This window comes from Electrona antarctica (assembly GCF_951216825.1).
Source record: "Electrona antarctica genome assembly, chromosome: 6".
NCBI lineage: Eukaryota > Metazoa > Chordata > Actinopteri > Myctophiformes > Myctophidae > Electrona > Electrona antarctica.
This window is the reverse complement of record NC_136811.1, coordinates 40,541,708-40,555,092: the sequence shown is the minus strand read 5'-3', so window position 1 is coordinate 40,555,092 and position 13,385 is coordinate 40,541,708. Positions and strand designations below refer to the sequence as shown.

Below are 13,385 nucleotides of genomic sequence, written 5' to 3'. Positions count from 1 at the left end.
CAATCGGTGTATGAATGTGTGTGTGAATGGGTGAATGTAATGCACAATCTATGTAAAGCGCCTTGGATAAAGGCGCTAGATAAATGCACCATTTACCATTTACCATTTACTCACTGGTAGGTAAAATAAGTAGGAAAGAAGACTTCTGTTCGATATGTTTGTGAACTGGATGGGTCACAAAGCAAATATGTTTACCTTATGTTCACTGGTCAGTTGTGAGAAAATAAATATGATGGTGGCATAACATTTTTAGGATTAGAGTAAACCATGGTTTAGAATCTAAACCAATGGTTCTCAACGTGGGATCTGGGGACCCATGAGCCTAGCTATAAAGGATTTATAGTTAGGAACTAAATCGCTGTAACTCTAAGAGTATATAGAACTAATTGTATACCTTTGGTTCAATTTGTACACAGTTCCATTTGAGTTAAATTAACACTGATAGCAGATTATTAAATGGTTGAGAATCATTACTCTAAACGGTTGAGATTCTGTACATGAAGAGCTCTGAGCTCGAGTCAATGCCCTAAATTCAACTTGGTTAATTTTAGTACTTACTTGCTTACTTTTCCTTTCAATAACAGTATATTGTTAGTTAGTGTGCCCTAATTTATTATTTATTCTATAAGTATTATAGAAAATTATAGTAAAGGCAATACGTTTTTTGATAATTGAGATATTGATTTTCTTTTTTACATGATTTTTCAAGTATGTTTCATCACCACACCACACATAGGCCTAACTCCCAGGCCCTTGACTGAAGGTGTTTATAATATACAAGTGAAACAAAGAGTTTACTTAAGTGATGAAAATATTAATTTGGCGGGTTTACGGCCGTCCCTCAAAAAGACATCATAAAGCAATTTAATTACACAAAAATGTGTACATCCCTAAAATGCTTTGTTTCATATATCACTTAAAGGAATATTTCACCCCAAACATGTTTGAAAATATCCCTTTTAGAGACTTTGTTACCCAGTATCCCTCAGGGGTCAATAGAGTACCACAGACGAATAACAGTCTAAGTCCACACTATTGATCCATAATGTATAAATGATAGATAAGGGTTCAGGACAACGAGGCCTTTTCGTGGAGGGGTCAGTCTGAAATTTGGACTTAGACTGTTTTTCGTCTGTGGTACTCTGTTGGTCTCCTCCTTTTCCCCCTACATCTTAAAAGTTGCCGATCTACAAGCTCCCAATGTGTCGCAAGATTGTGAGCTTGGTTATGACATATACCCAGAAAAGGGATGCTAGGGTTTATGTAGTTAAAGTTAACGACAGCATGGTGTGACAAAAAGTGTCCTTTACTTTGTTGCTTTACACAGTTCTGCATTCACTTCTGTGACCTGGAGTTAAAAACATCACATAACACCCGTGTGAAGTGCACGCTCTTATCAGCGTACATCATCATGACGTAACATGTCAATTTGCTCAGACAGACAGACACATATGACATAAATTCTCCATTCCATAGATCCTTCAAACATTGTAACTTGTAAATATTTCCTTTGGCATCTAACATCCAGGGACAGACTGAACTACTTTATGGTGATTGAAAACCTGCCGCTCATCTACAGTGACATGTTCAGGCTCCCACACACAAACAATTTATTTTATGATTATTATTTTGTTTTGGTTGCAAGATTTATGATACTTTTAGGATATGTAGGCCTATATATTGGGTCGTGAACAGTCAGGCCCATTTTGTTTCATACTGTAATTCTGTTACATGTGCTTTTTAGTCAAAAAATCTACCAAAAAATGTGGGCATCAAATTGTGTTAGTTTGAACCAGTTCTAAATGTATTTCTGGCCTGGCGGGCCATAGCTTCACCTTTTTCAGGTGAAACTATGTCCTGTGTGTGTGTGTGTGTGTGTGTGTGTGTGTGTGTGTGTGTGTGTGTGTGTGTGTGTGTGTGTGTGTGTGTGTGCACGTGCGTGCGTGTGCGTGTGTGCATGCGTGTGCGTGACCTTTTTCAGGTGAAACTATGTCCTGTGTAGTGTGTGTGGGTGTGTGTGACTGTGTGTGACTATGTGTGTGCGGGCGTGTGTGTGTGTGTGTGTGTGTGTGTGTGTGTGTGTGTGTGTGTGTGTGTGTGTGCGTGCGTGCGTGTGTGTGTGTGTGTGTGTGTGTGTGTGTGTGTGTGTGTGTGTGTGTGTGTGTGTGTGTGTGTGTGTGTGTGTGTGTGTGTGTGTGTGTGTGAACCAGGCCATCTGCAGGACTCCACTCGTGCCATTTTAAGATTAGACACAGAACACGTTGCATACATTTCCAAATTTAAGACTAATCACAGTCCACTCATTTAATATCTGTTCATTTTACTACATATTATGAAATTGTTCACAGGATCAACACATAACAAATCACATAACTGTTTTAATCCAAACAAAGTTTGGATTAAAAGTTTGCAATCCCTGCTATTAAGGAATAAAGTATAGGCTATGAATTGTGATGTCAGTAGTAAGAATGCACGTTAAAGAGAGAAGCTGCTAAACAGCTAAAAGCCATGCACATCCCAGACCTACTAGGCTGGGTGCTGGATCAAAATCAGTAACATTGTATATTAGAATAAAAAAATACTTTATGTAACACTTTGAGTTACATAAGTAAACCTGCATTTGGGAGCAGCAATACTGGTGTGCAGATTTTTTTTTTTTAATATACCGGTAGTAGTAAGAATGCATACATTTTATTTCAGAAATGGCTGAAGCGGTATTTATTTATTTAAATACCATAATTCAATTATACAAATTCCTTACAGGAGCAACACAGTTTGGTCTTGTACATAATTGTTTCTGATTATCCTGATTGGTCCACCAAGTGTGTTTGGGGAGTGTCCTAGAGGGACTGACTGAGGCACTGTTGGGACTGACCACTCCATAAACAGAGGTCCAAGACAAGTGAAGAAACGACAGAATCACACAGCAACCATGAGTTCTCTGGTCTTCATTCTGCTCATCGGAGCTGCTTGTGAGTATAGGCCTAGATCTGAAAGACATTTGCCTAACCTATTCTTTCATGCATAGTCCGCCATGGCACCGTTGGAGGTGCGACAAAGAAAGCAGGAAGACCATCCTTCTGTATGAAATAATTATTTAATTCTCCCATTTGTTCATGCATGAAATTCATACAATATGTTCCCTTATTTGGTTATAAACATAAACAGTCCTTATCTATTTCATGGTTAATAAACACCACCACCAAGGAAATAGGCTTAGCCTACATGAAACCAAAATAAACAAAACAATATGTAACAGAAACATCCAATCATAGATTTAATCAATTAATAAATAAACATGGCTGTCTACAGTAAACAGTACATTAACTAGCTTTACATAATAATTTCCTGACAACCCAACATGTTATACTAGAAAATAGTATTAAAGGAGCATTCAGTGATTTGGGTGATTTGGAAACCCCCCCAGTCAGTCACTACAGTGGGGGGACATGCGACAGGCCAACAGCACACACACCAAGGCCCGCCCCCGCTCGATCATGACATATAGCCTAGTTGGTGACTATAAACATGTCCATTTTCAACTGTATTTTGGCAGTAATCTTATCGATAACAAACACCTCATTCACCCTTTGTTGCCATTGTTTTATGTTTGGTTATTGTGGCTCTTCTTGCAGCCATATAATATATAGCTTGTTTAGCTATTACAATAGTGTCCTTAATAGATATAGTTTCCAGCATGGATGCCTAAAATATATAACTTTGGATCCAAGCTTAATTGTGTTTCCAAAACAAGTTCTATTCCAATTTTAACATCCTCCCAGTATTTGGACAGGCCCATGTCCGAAATGTCTCTTTTGTGTCCACAAGTCATCCAACTTAATCATGAGGATTTTCCATATTTAGCCATTATGGCTGGAGTTCTAAAATACATATTTTGGACCTTCCAGTCAAACGCTCTCCAATTTGGTCTAGGCTATGTATTTGTTTTTGGCCATAAAGACATGCTTCCTCCCATTTGTTTTCAGAAGGGTTATTATTCTGAATTCCAATTCCCACGTTTTGTTTTGTTTCCAAATCTTTATTTTTAATGTCTTGTTGCATGCTCTGTAAAATCTTAAAATAATAATTTATGTTGTTATTCACACCTTATAAACAACTGTTCTATATTGGATGGTTCCTTTAATATTTCCCATTCTTTATTTTTCTGTACATAATGCCCTGAATTGTAAATATGTACGCTGGTCAAGAACAGGTAAATTGAATTCTTGAATGAGTTGTTGAAATCATTGTAATACTTGTCCTTCAAATAGTTGGCCAACAAGCCCACTATCCTTCCATTTCTTAAAGCCACTATCAGTGCTGGATGGATACAATTAAAATTGATATTTTTGCGCTTGATATTGATTTAGGAGAGTCTATTCTTTTATTCAACCCATCCATTCTTTATCTTATTTATCCCTTCTGTTTACGGAGGACACAATAATTAATGGTATATTCCATGTGTGTGTTTAGTTGCAGAGGAGGACAAGATTGTCGGAGGGTATGAGTGTGAGAAATACTCCCAGCCCCATCAGGTGTCTCTGAACTCTGGCTACCACTTCTGTGGTGGCTCCCTGGTCAACGAGAACTGGGTTGTGTCTGCTGCTCACTGCTACAAGTCGTAAGACAACACTTTATATTAATATTTAACTCACCTCATGACATGAGGCATAAGAAAACCTCAACTAGGAAAGATAGATCGATAAATCTATAGATCCCACGTGGGAATTCAGGCACCAGAGACAGCATAGCAATTTACATTACAGATACAGAGCATTAGAGATACAATCAAAGAGTATCAAAGAACACCATCAATTATTAATAAAAAACTAAGATATATTATATACATTTTTGTGAAATAAACAACTTATATATTTAATATTTATTTCACTGATAGTTTATTGTGGGTGCTTAACTTTATTCATTAAAATAAAATAAGTAGCTACAAAGTGGAGAGGAACTAACTAAAAAGTGATAAAGTTATGCTCAGTTACCGCTGAAACTGCATGAGTGCATCTGCTACTGTATACCATAACAATTCAGTTGTGTAATATTTACACATCAGTCCCCAAATCATAAAGCATAACATACAATATGGCTAACACGGACCATTGGCCATTCATTTAAAAATAATTAGTAGGGCTAATCTCCATTATGTTTTATCTTTGTTACTCTTCGTCATATTTGGTTTCATCATATTTGATTTCAGAAACATTGTATTGTCATTAAAACCAACTATAATAATAATGGCTTTCCTTTCCTTAATGCAATTTAAGCTTTGACAAAGCATTGATTAGGATTAAGGTGTCCTCTGTTGTTTTAAAACCATTTCCACTTTCACCTGTATTTAACCCCAGGGGATGACAGCGACAAGCTGCAGTGCCTGGACATTCCCATCCTGTCTCATGAGGATTGTGACAACTCCTACCCTGGCATGATCACTGAAGCCATGTTCTGTGCTGGATACCTGGAGGGAGGCAAGGACTCTTGCCAGGTACTGTAGTCAACTGGGTTCACCTGCAGAGGTCCTCCTTCTCCATCAATGCATCTGAATAGTAAAGCAGTGTGTCAGAAGAGCCTAGTGGTCATTCCTTTTACAATATTGATGGTCTTGATGTATTGAGAAATTAATGTATGTCTTGTTCCACTTTCCTCCTCTTTCTCTTTTTGTTCTCTCTCACTCTCTCTGTGTCTCTCTGTGTCTCTCTGTGTCTCTCTGTGTGTCTCTCTCTCTCTCTCTCTATCTCTCTCTCTCTCTCTCTCTCTCTCTCTCTCTCTCTCTCTCTCTCTCTCTCTCTCTCAGGGTGACTGGTGGCCCTGTCGTGTGTAACGGTGAGCTGCAGGGTGTTGTGTCCTGGGGATACGGTTGTGCTAAGAAGGACCACCCTGGAGTCTATGCTAAGGTACAGTTGTATGCCTCAAACATCTTATCTATGAGTTATATGTATCTTTATTCATAGAATAGAGACTTAATTGACATTCATAAAATCAAGGATCTTGCCAGGGTGAATCTGAGAAAATAGGTTTTTTGAGGTGCATCTTTTTGCAACAGAATTGTGAAATCATTTTCATCTGACCTTTAGGATGTGGAAATTCTCTTATAATTCAATTCAATTCAATTCAATTCATGCAAAAATCTTTATTCATACATTAGAGAAAATTTGGAATGATAAACAATTATTTGTTCCACAATATTGAGTAAGCTATACATTTAACAAGAATATCACTGCCTGTTGCAACAGTTGTACTGTATTCTAAGCATGAGAAATAAAATCCTGGAACATTGAACCATACACAACTAAATCCATATATATATATAGGTCAAAGTCAAGCTGAGCATATGGTCAATATTTTCTATGTTCATTTTCAGGTGTGCCTGTTCAACGACTGGCTGGAGCAAACCATGGCCAACTCCTAAGTCTGATCCTACCTCCTGTAGGCCTATGTTACTTACAACTACCATCACCTCAGCCGTCCTACCTCAAACCTCCAGTATTTATTTCATATTGCATAATAAAGTCTTTCAGGCTTCAATTTAACTTTTTGTGATTCTTTTCATTGTGTTTCTACAGTACACCCCAAATATACTGTATGATTGTCTCCCATTTTAATTACATAATTAGGCTATAGCTAATTGGAATGTGAAAAACGCTATGTATCGTTTCCATGTGTATTTCAAAAATATGTAACCACTTTAAACCCTCTATACTATACTCATACTCATAAAATAGAACTACTATACAGTATACAGTAGGTGAATGTTCAACCCAGTATAGGCCTGTTTGGTTTCACTATATATAGCACCATTTTCTTTAACATCCAGAGACAAACTCGATATACAGTATGAAGCTGCATGCAACAGTTTCAGAGTTGTGACTTTGTTTGTGCCCATTGAACTTTGAAACAATGGGACAGACTAATGGCACTAAAGCAAACCCCACCTCCTGCCCTGAGCCTTTCACCATCACAATCACAATCAACCTTATTGTCACATCACAGGTTTACAGGTGTAAAACAGTGGGTGAAATCAATGTGTTTTTGTTTGAAGAAACAAACTAATTATATACATATTTACACATACAGTAGTACGTGACATAATGCATAAAGGTGTGTGTCATATACAGTATGACATGCTAAGATAGTTAGTAAAGATGAGACCAAACACCTAAACCCTTTTACTCCCTTTAAAGGGGAATAACACTCATTTTCAACATTTTACTATATGTCATTAATATACCTTAGAGTTAAATAATAATAAAAAGTCCCCCCATTCTGTGTTGCCTAGAACTGGAGGTCTGAAACAGTGAAACGTGATCAGTAACATGAAGTACATCTCAATGACATCACAAAGATGTACTTCATAATGTAGTAAAATGTTGAAAGTGAGTGGAATTCCCCTTTAAATAAACAGGCAGGCTTGAACCTTCTCTGTATCTGGGTGTCATTGCAATGTGTGTGTGTGTGTGTGTGTGTGTGTGTGTGTGTGTGTGTGTGTGTGTGTGTGTGTGTGTGTGTGTGTGAGACCAGGCCATGTGCAGAGCTCACTTCCACGTCAAGGTTAGAAACAAAGTACATCGCACCATTTACCAAGGAAACAAATAACAAGAACAGGACATTTTGTACCCACTTTTTAAGATGTTCTTTTACTATTGACGTTAATATACAGATGTTCAAAGCACCAAAATGTACAGATAATGCAGAATATCCAAGACAATTTGCAATGCGCTCAAATGAGTTACTTCAAATAAACAATCGCTATAGCTACCAATAATGTTCCTTCCACTAAGGAAGAACATTTTATGAATTATAATGTCAGTAGTATTTTTTTCTTTTTGAAATAAATGAAAATTATTTCTTCAAATACTGTTACCAAATTACCACAATGACTGCCTCTTAACACATTTTGGTATCATCGCCAGTACAACTGTTAAATATAATTTTATCTGAGCAACCTGATTAGTCCACCACGTCTGTGGGGGGTGTGTCTATATGGACTTATCACTCCATATAAACCAGGGGTTCAGGTGAAGTCCTCTCATCACAAGATCACACAGCAACCATGAGGTCTCTGGTCTTCATTCTGCTCATCGGAGCTACTTGTGAGTACTGGCCTAGATCCTAAAGACACTTACCCAACATATTAATCCAAAACACATGTAACCATGAATTAGCCTATAAGCTGCACCCAAAGGTAGAGTTCTCAACTTGCCTGAAAATGAAGGCCCGGCCTGGCCCTGGGTTCTGTATGAACGGCAGCTTGAGGGTGACAAGTGGTGCATGCGTGAGTACCAGGACACTATTAATAGACGATTTCTGGAAAAACGTTTGGAGCTACTAAAATACCTGCATTAGAATGAAGACAACCGGCATTCTAATGCATTCTAGCTGCATTTTACATGGGAGGAGTGGGATAAATTGAGTACAGATTCATGGGTACATGTGTTTTGGTCTGGATTTCTCCTTTTAGTGACATATTAGTTGTAAGGCTGTCAGTGTCACGATACTCGATATGTCCCGAAAATGAATCGAAATTGACGTTTGATACTGTGTACTGAAATTACAAGCCGTATCGCGATTCTCACGCTATTTCATTATGTTAGTCCCACACGTGCACGTGACACGTCCAAAGGAAGCCACATTTTCAAAGAATGTTAACGCATCTGTAAACGCATGTTAAATAATCTAAATATCACACCTGTGTGAACTGAGCGGTGCAACTATACATTTATTGTTATACTGTACTGTGCTCTGTACTGTATTGTAGTGTACTGTGCTCTGTACTGTACTTTGATAATTTTTTGGAAAAACATCTTTGAGAAATGACATATAGTTACAGAGTGGGGGTTAGGCCTTCTCGCGTTCGATTCGAAATGGTCGAGAAATAACAGAGTTACCATGTGGGGGTCCCCAGAACGTCCAGACCCCCATGAACGTGCCCAGGGGGGCGGCCCTGTTCCGGCGAGCCTTTCCGTGTCCGAAACGGTTGAGAAATGACAGAGTTACCGTGTTGCAGCGTTCCGTGCTTGGACAGACATTCACACATAGAGACACGCATAGGGACACACATAGCTGCGTGATGGAGCGGAGGCACCGCTCAAAAATGTCAATGACTGTTAGGGCATAAAACCCAAAGTTAATATATTATTATTATTATTATTATTATTATAGATTTTCAGTTGTTATTTATTATGATATTTATAAGTTATTTGTTGAGAAACAATTGTTGTTCTTTACAAATCAAGAGTCAATATCCTAATACTTTTGTGAATTGTGAGCTAAAAATCGAAGGTCGAATCAAATCGTGGAATAGGCACATTGTGACACCAGTTCAGTTCAGTTCAACTGTTTGCCAACTGAAACTCCCAGTTGTTTATGGAGCACAGAATATCTAACAGCTTACATCATGTGTGTGTTTTCAGTTGCGGAGGATGACAAGATCGTCGGAGGGTATGAGTGTGAGGAACACTCCAATCCCTATCAGGTGTCTCTGAATGCTGGCTACCACTTCTGTGGTGGCTCCCTGCTCAACGAGAACTGGGTTGTGTCTGCTGCTCACTGCTCCAAGCCGTAAGACAATCCTTTAAATATTTTAGGATGCCTTTTAACTCACTTGAATGTCATTTGAATGTTTAATGTTAGGGTTGAATGTTATTGTTACAATGTATCACAAGCATTGTAAACCCTTCTCATCATCACCTTCTTAAACAGCTTAAGTAATTTTTTAAACGTTTTTCAGGAAAAATAACCAAAAACTATGATATTTCTTAATCATTTCACTAAATACATTTAACAATTTATGATTATTAAAATAAAAATAACAGTGTCTGTCAGTTATGTAACATAAGTTTAAATAAGAATAAATAGGATTAAACCTGACTCAGGCCAAATTATTTACTGACTTAATCCAGACCTAGGCAATTATTTTTCTGCAAGTCTCAAAACCATGTGACTTAGGCCAAACAAAGTCACACTAAGGAGTTTAGTTAGGCCATTATACTAAAAGGGGTGGGATCAGCATGATCTGTTTCTGCCCAACATCAATGCTACACTTTGTACCGAGTTCCATAATAGGCCCCCTCCTCACTCTGAATGTTCACCTATTATGACATGCCCTACGAGAAGAAGATGACAGACATAGCATGTGCCATAGACACACCGGGAAGCAAACTGGAATGTTCAATGGAACCATATACTCCAAATTTGTACTCCAAATTTGTCATTAGTACAGAAATTTTGTACACTCACTCAATCACTCACACACACACACACACACACACACTCTCTGGACCCTCCCAACTCCCCATATATTGTTTGAACAAATAGGCCATTTGCATGTGAACGCAGGTTATAGCCTACACATTTCTAGGTGAGATGTCTTTAAAATGATCATTCTATATCATCCAGTCAACATACATGTGGAGAGATACATCTCCCATAGACTCACGTTAATCCCCCTTTTCACCCAGTGTCAGCCGTACTCAGGTTCGTCTTGGCGAGCACCACACCATCCTCGACGAGGGTACCGAGCAGTGGATCCAGTCCTCCCTTATCATCCGCCACCCAAACTATGACTCCTACAAAATTGACAATGACATCATGCTGGTCAAGCTGAGCAAGCCTGCTGTCCTCACCCAGTATGTGCAGCCTGTGGCTCTGCCCACTTCATGCGCCCCCGCTGGCACCTGGTGCTTAGTCTCTGGCTGGGGCAACACCATGAACTTCTGTGAGTATAGCACCTTTTGAAAAAGTGATCAAGTTAAGCTCAGTTACGGGTGTACCTGAGAAAAGGTGGATCTGAATTTACCATAACAATTCAGTTGTGAACAATATTTACACATTATATGTACATTAGGCCTAATCTCTCCATTATTAATCATCTTCATAATAATCTGTTTAACAAACATTCACATTAAAGGGATTGTGACATTAAAAATAAGTTTTTGTAATTTTTCTTATTTTCTTTGAAGTTTCCTGAGCTCAATTGCACACAAAAAACATGAACTTTTAACATTCAGCAGATTTTGTGTGGCCTGGGGTTTTCTGGCTCAAACAAGTGTGAGGTAAGACTCCACAAATCCCATATATGACATAGGGATTTGCCAGCAGATGTCACTGTTGAGGCCTGTTTGCCTGGTTTCATTGCAGCTCAAAAGGGTTCAGGACACACAGAGAAAACCACAGCCACCAAAAAAGAAAATCCACTGAATGTTCAAAGTTCAGGTTATTTGGGTGTAATTGCGGTCATAAAACCTAAAAGAAAAACAAAAAATAAAAATGAATGAAAATGAATGTAATGAAACCTTTAAAAGTGTAATCATAATAGTTGTATCCTTAATGCTATCCTTAATGCTTAAAGCAGAGATCCGGATTTACTTTTCCTCTGTTGTTTTAAACCATTTCCACGCTTTGACCTGTATCCAGGGGATGATGAAGACAGGTTGCAGTGCCTGGACATTCCTATCCTGACTGATAGGGAATGTACATTATCCTACCCTGGCCAGATCACTAGCAACATGTTCTGTGCTGGATTCCTGGAGGGAGGCAAGGACTCTTGCCAGGTACTGTAGTCAACAAGGCTCACCTGCAGAGGTCCTCCTTTTCCACATTCTGAATAGTAAAGCAATGTGTCAGAACAGCATATCCTACTGGTCATTCCTTTTTACATTGATTAAATATTGATGTATTGAGAAATGAATTGTTGTTCCACCTGGTTCTTTCTGTTTTCTTTTCATCTCTCTCTCTCTCTCTCTCTCTCTCTCTCTCTCTCTCTCTCTCTCTCGCCTTCTCCTTCTCTCTCTCTCTCTCAGGGTGACTCTGGTGGCCCTGTCGTGTGTAACGGTGAGCTGCAGGGTGTTGTGTCCTGGGGCAATGGTTGTGCTCAGAAGAACTATCCCGGTGTCTACGCCAAGGTACAGTATGCAGTATAACAGAGACACGCCAATAAAGCAAGGACTGTGTATTGCTAAAGAGCAGCAGTAAGTGTATCGAAAATGAGAAACAATGTCTTTGAAATGTACCATGAAATGAAAACTCTTTAGGACATACCAAAAGCACTTTTTGCCCATGCAGTTCAATTCAGTTCAATTTTAAAAAGTACTCTTTCCTACGAGGCAATTAGGCTCCTTGTAGTGCGTTAAACAATACAACATTGTAAAGAAAAAGATCTCTAAACCAACATTTAACTCTAGCATACAATAATACACTATCCAACAACATCAATACAGACTACAAGAGGATTCGTGTCCTTAAAAAAAATCACACTCGTTATTTTTTCATCATCATACGTCACATTCCGTGCTCAGCCAATCAAATCATCGCTATGGGGTACACACGTTGCTCAGCCAATAAAATCATTGCTATGGGGTACACACAAACACACAAAGCTGGGCATAGGAGGGGTTAGCGCCCATCAAAAGGTTAATCCTAAAATATCTCATATGGCAATAACTTGTTGTACACTGATACTCCATATGTGCTATTGTGGTATCAGGTATGTGCAATTTACAATGTTAAGGGATCTCTAAAAGCAATAACCATGAACAATACAGTACACAACTACGTACAGTATACGTACACTATATCTTACAAATATAGCTCAAAGTGTCAAAAGCCATGCTGAGTATGTTTTTCTGTCTCAATTTTCAGGTATGCCGGTACAACGAGTGGCTGGAGCAAACCATGGCCAGCAACTAAGTTTGATTCCATGTAGGCCTATCTTTACAACTATCATCACCTCAGCTGTCATACATCAAACACTTTTTGCTGTTCCACTTACCTTTTTATCCATCTCGCATAATAAAGTATTTGAGACTTTTACTTTGTTGTGATTGTTTTCATTATATTTAACGATAAAAAGATGAAAATCATGAAATACTCTATACCATAGTATGTTGTTGTCTCCACCAGGCCGAAGGCATGGGGAGAGAGTATGTTTTGCACTCCGTCCATCCGTCCGTGTGTCCGTGTGTCCGTCCGTCCGTCCGTCCGTCCGTGTGTCCGTCCGTCTGTGAACAGCTAATCTCCGGCACCGTTAACCCGGTCGATGCCAAAAAATTCCAGAACGGCCTATTATAGCGCCACCAGGAGGCCGCTTTGTGCAAAACAAGTTTTTGGACAGTACACCTACAGATTTTGTCCAAACATCACACAAATTGGTACACAGTCTCTCTAGAGCCATTCAACGAAACGAGTCTTTCAGATTTCTCAGACTCCATCCTGATTGGCTAAGATTGGCTTCCAAAGTTTGCAGGAGTGCTCAGTTTCAAACAAAATGCTGCAAATCATGAACACATCGTCGGATTTCCGTGAAATTGCGCACACACATTCCCACTAGGCCGAGGAAGAAATGCCACGTGAACATTTTCAACTCAGCCTCATGGTGGCGC

The 13,385-nt window shown here is 38.9% G+C and overlaps 1 protein-coding gene and 1 pseudogene across 2 annotated transcripts; both read left to right on the top strand.

The window, feature by feature from the left end:
• Positions 1 to 2,917: 2,917 nt before the first annotated feature.
• LOC306925076 (trypsin-1-like) lies at positions 2,918 to 6,418 on the top strand (annotated as a pseudogene). The gene is made up of 5 exons: positions 2,918 to 2,972; positions 4,474 to 4,621; positions 5,368 to 5,494; positions 5,804 to 5,903; positions 6,371 to 6,418. The product of its transcript is annotated as a trypsin-1-like (transcript).
• A 1,641-nt stretch (positions 6,419 to 8,059) lies between these two features.
• Positions 8,060 to 12,693, top strand: LOC306925075 (trypsin-1-like; the record flags this gene model as incomplete). The annotated part of the gene is made up of 6 exons (XM_079503757.1): positions 8,060 to 8,099; positions 9,420 to 9,567; positions 10,467 to 10,723; positions 11,422 to 11,558; positions 11,808 to 11,909; positions 12,646 to 12,693. 6 exons carry the CDS (start codon positions 8,060 to 8,062, stop codon positions 12,691 to 12,693), a joined length of 732 nt encoding a protein of 243 aa, XP_079359883.1.
• Positions 12,694 to 13,385: the final 692 nt, after the last annotated feature.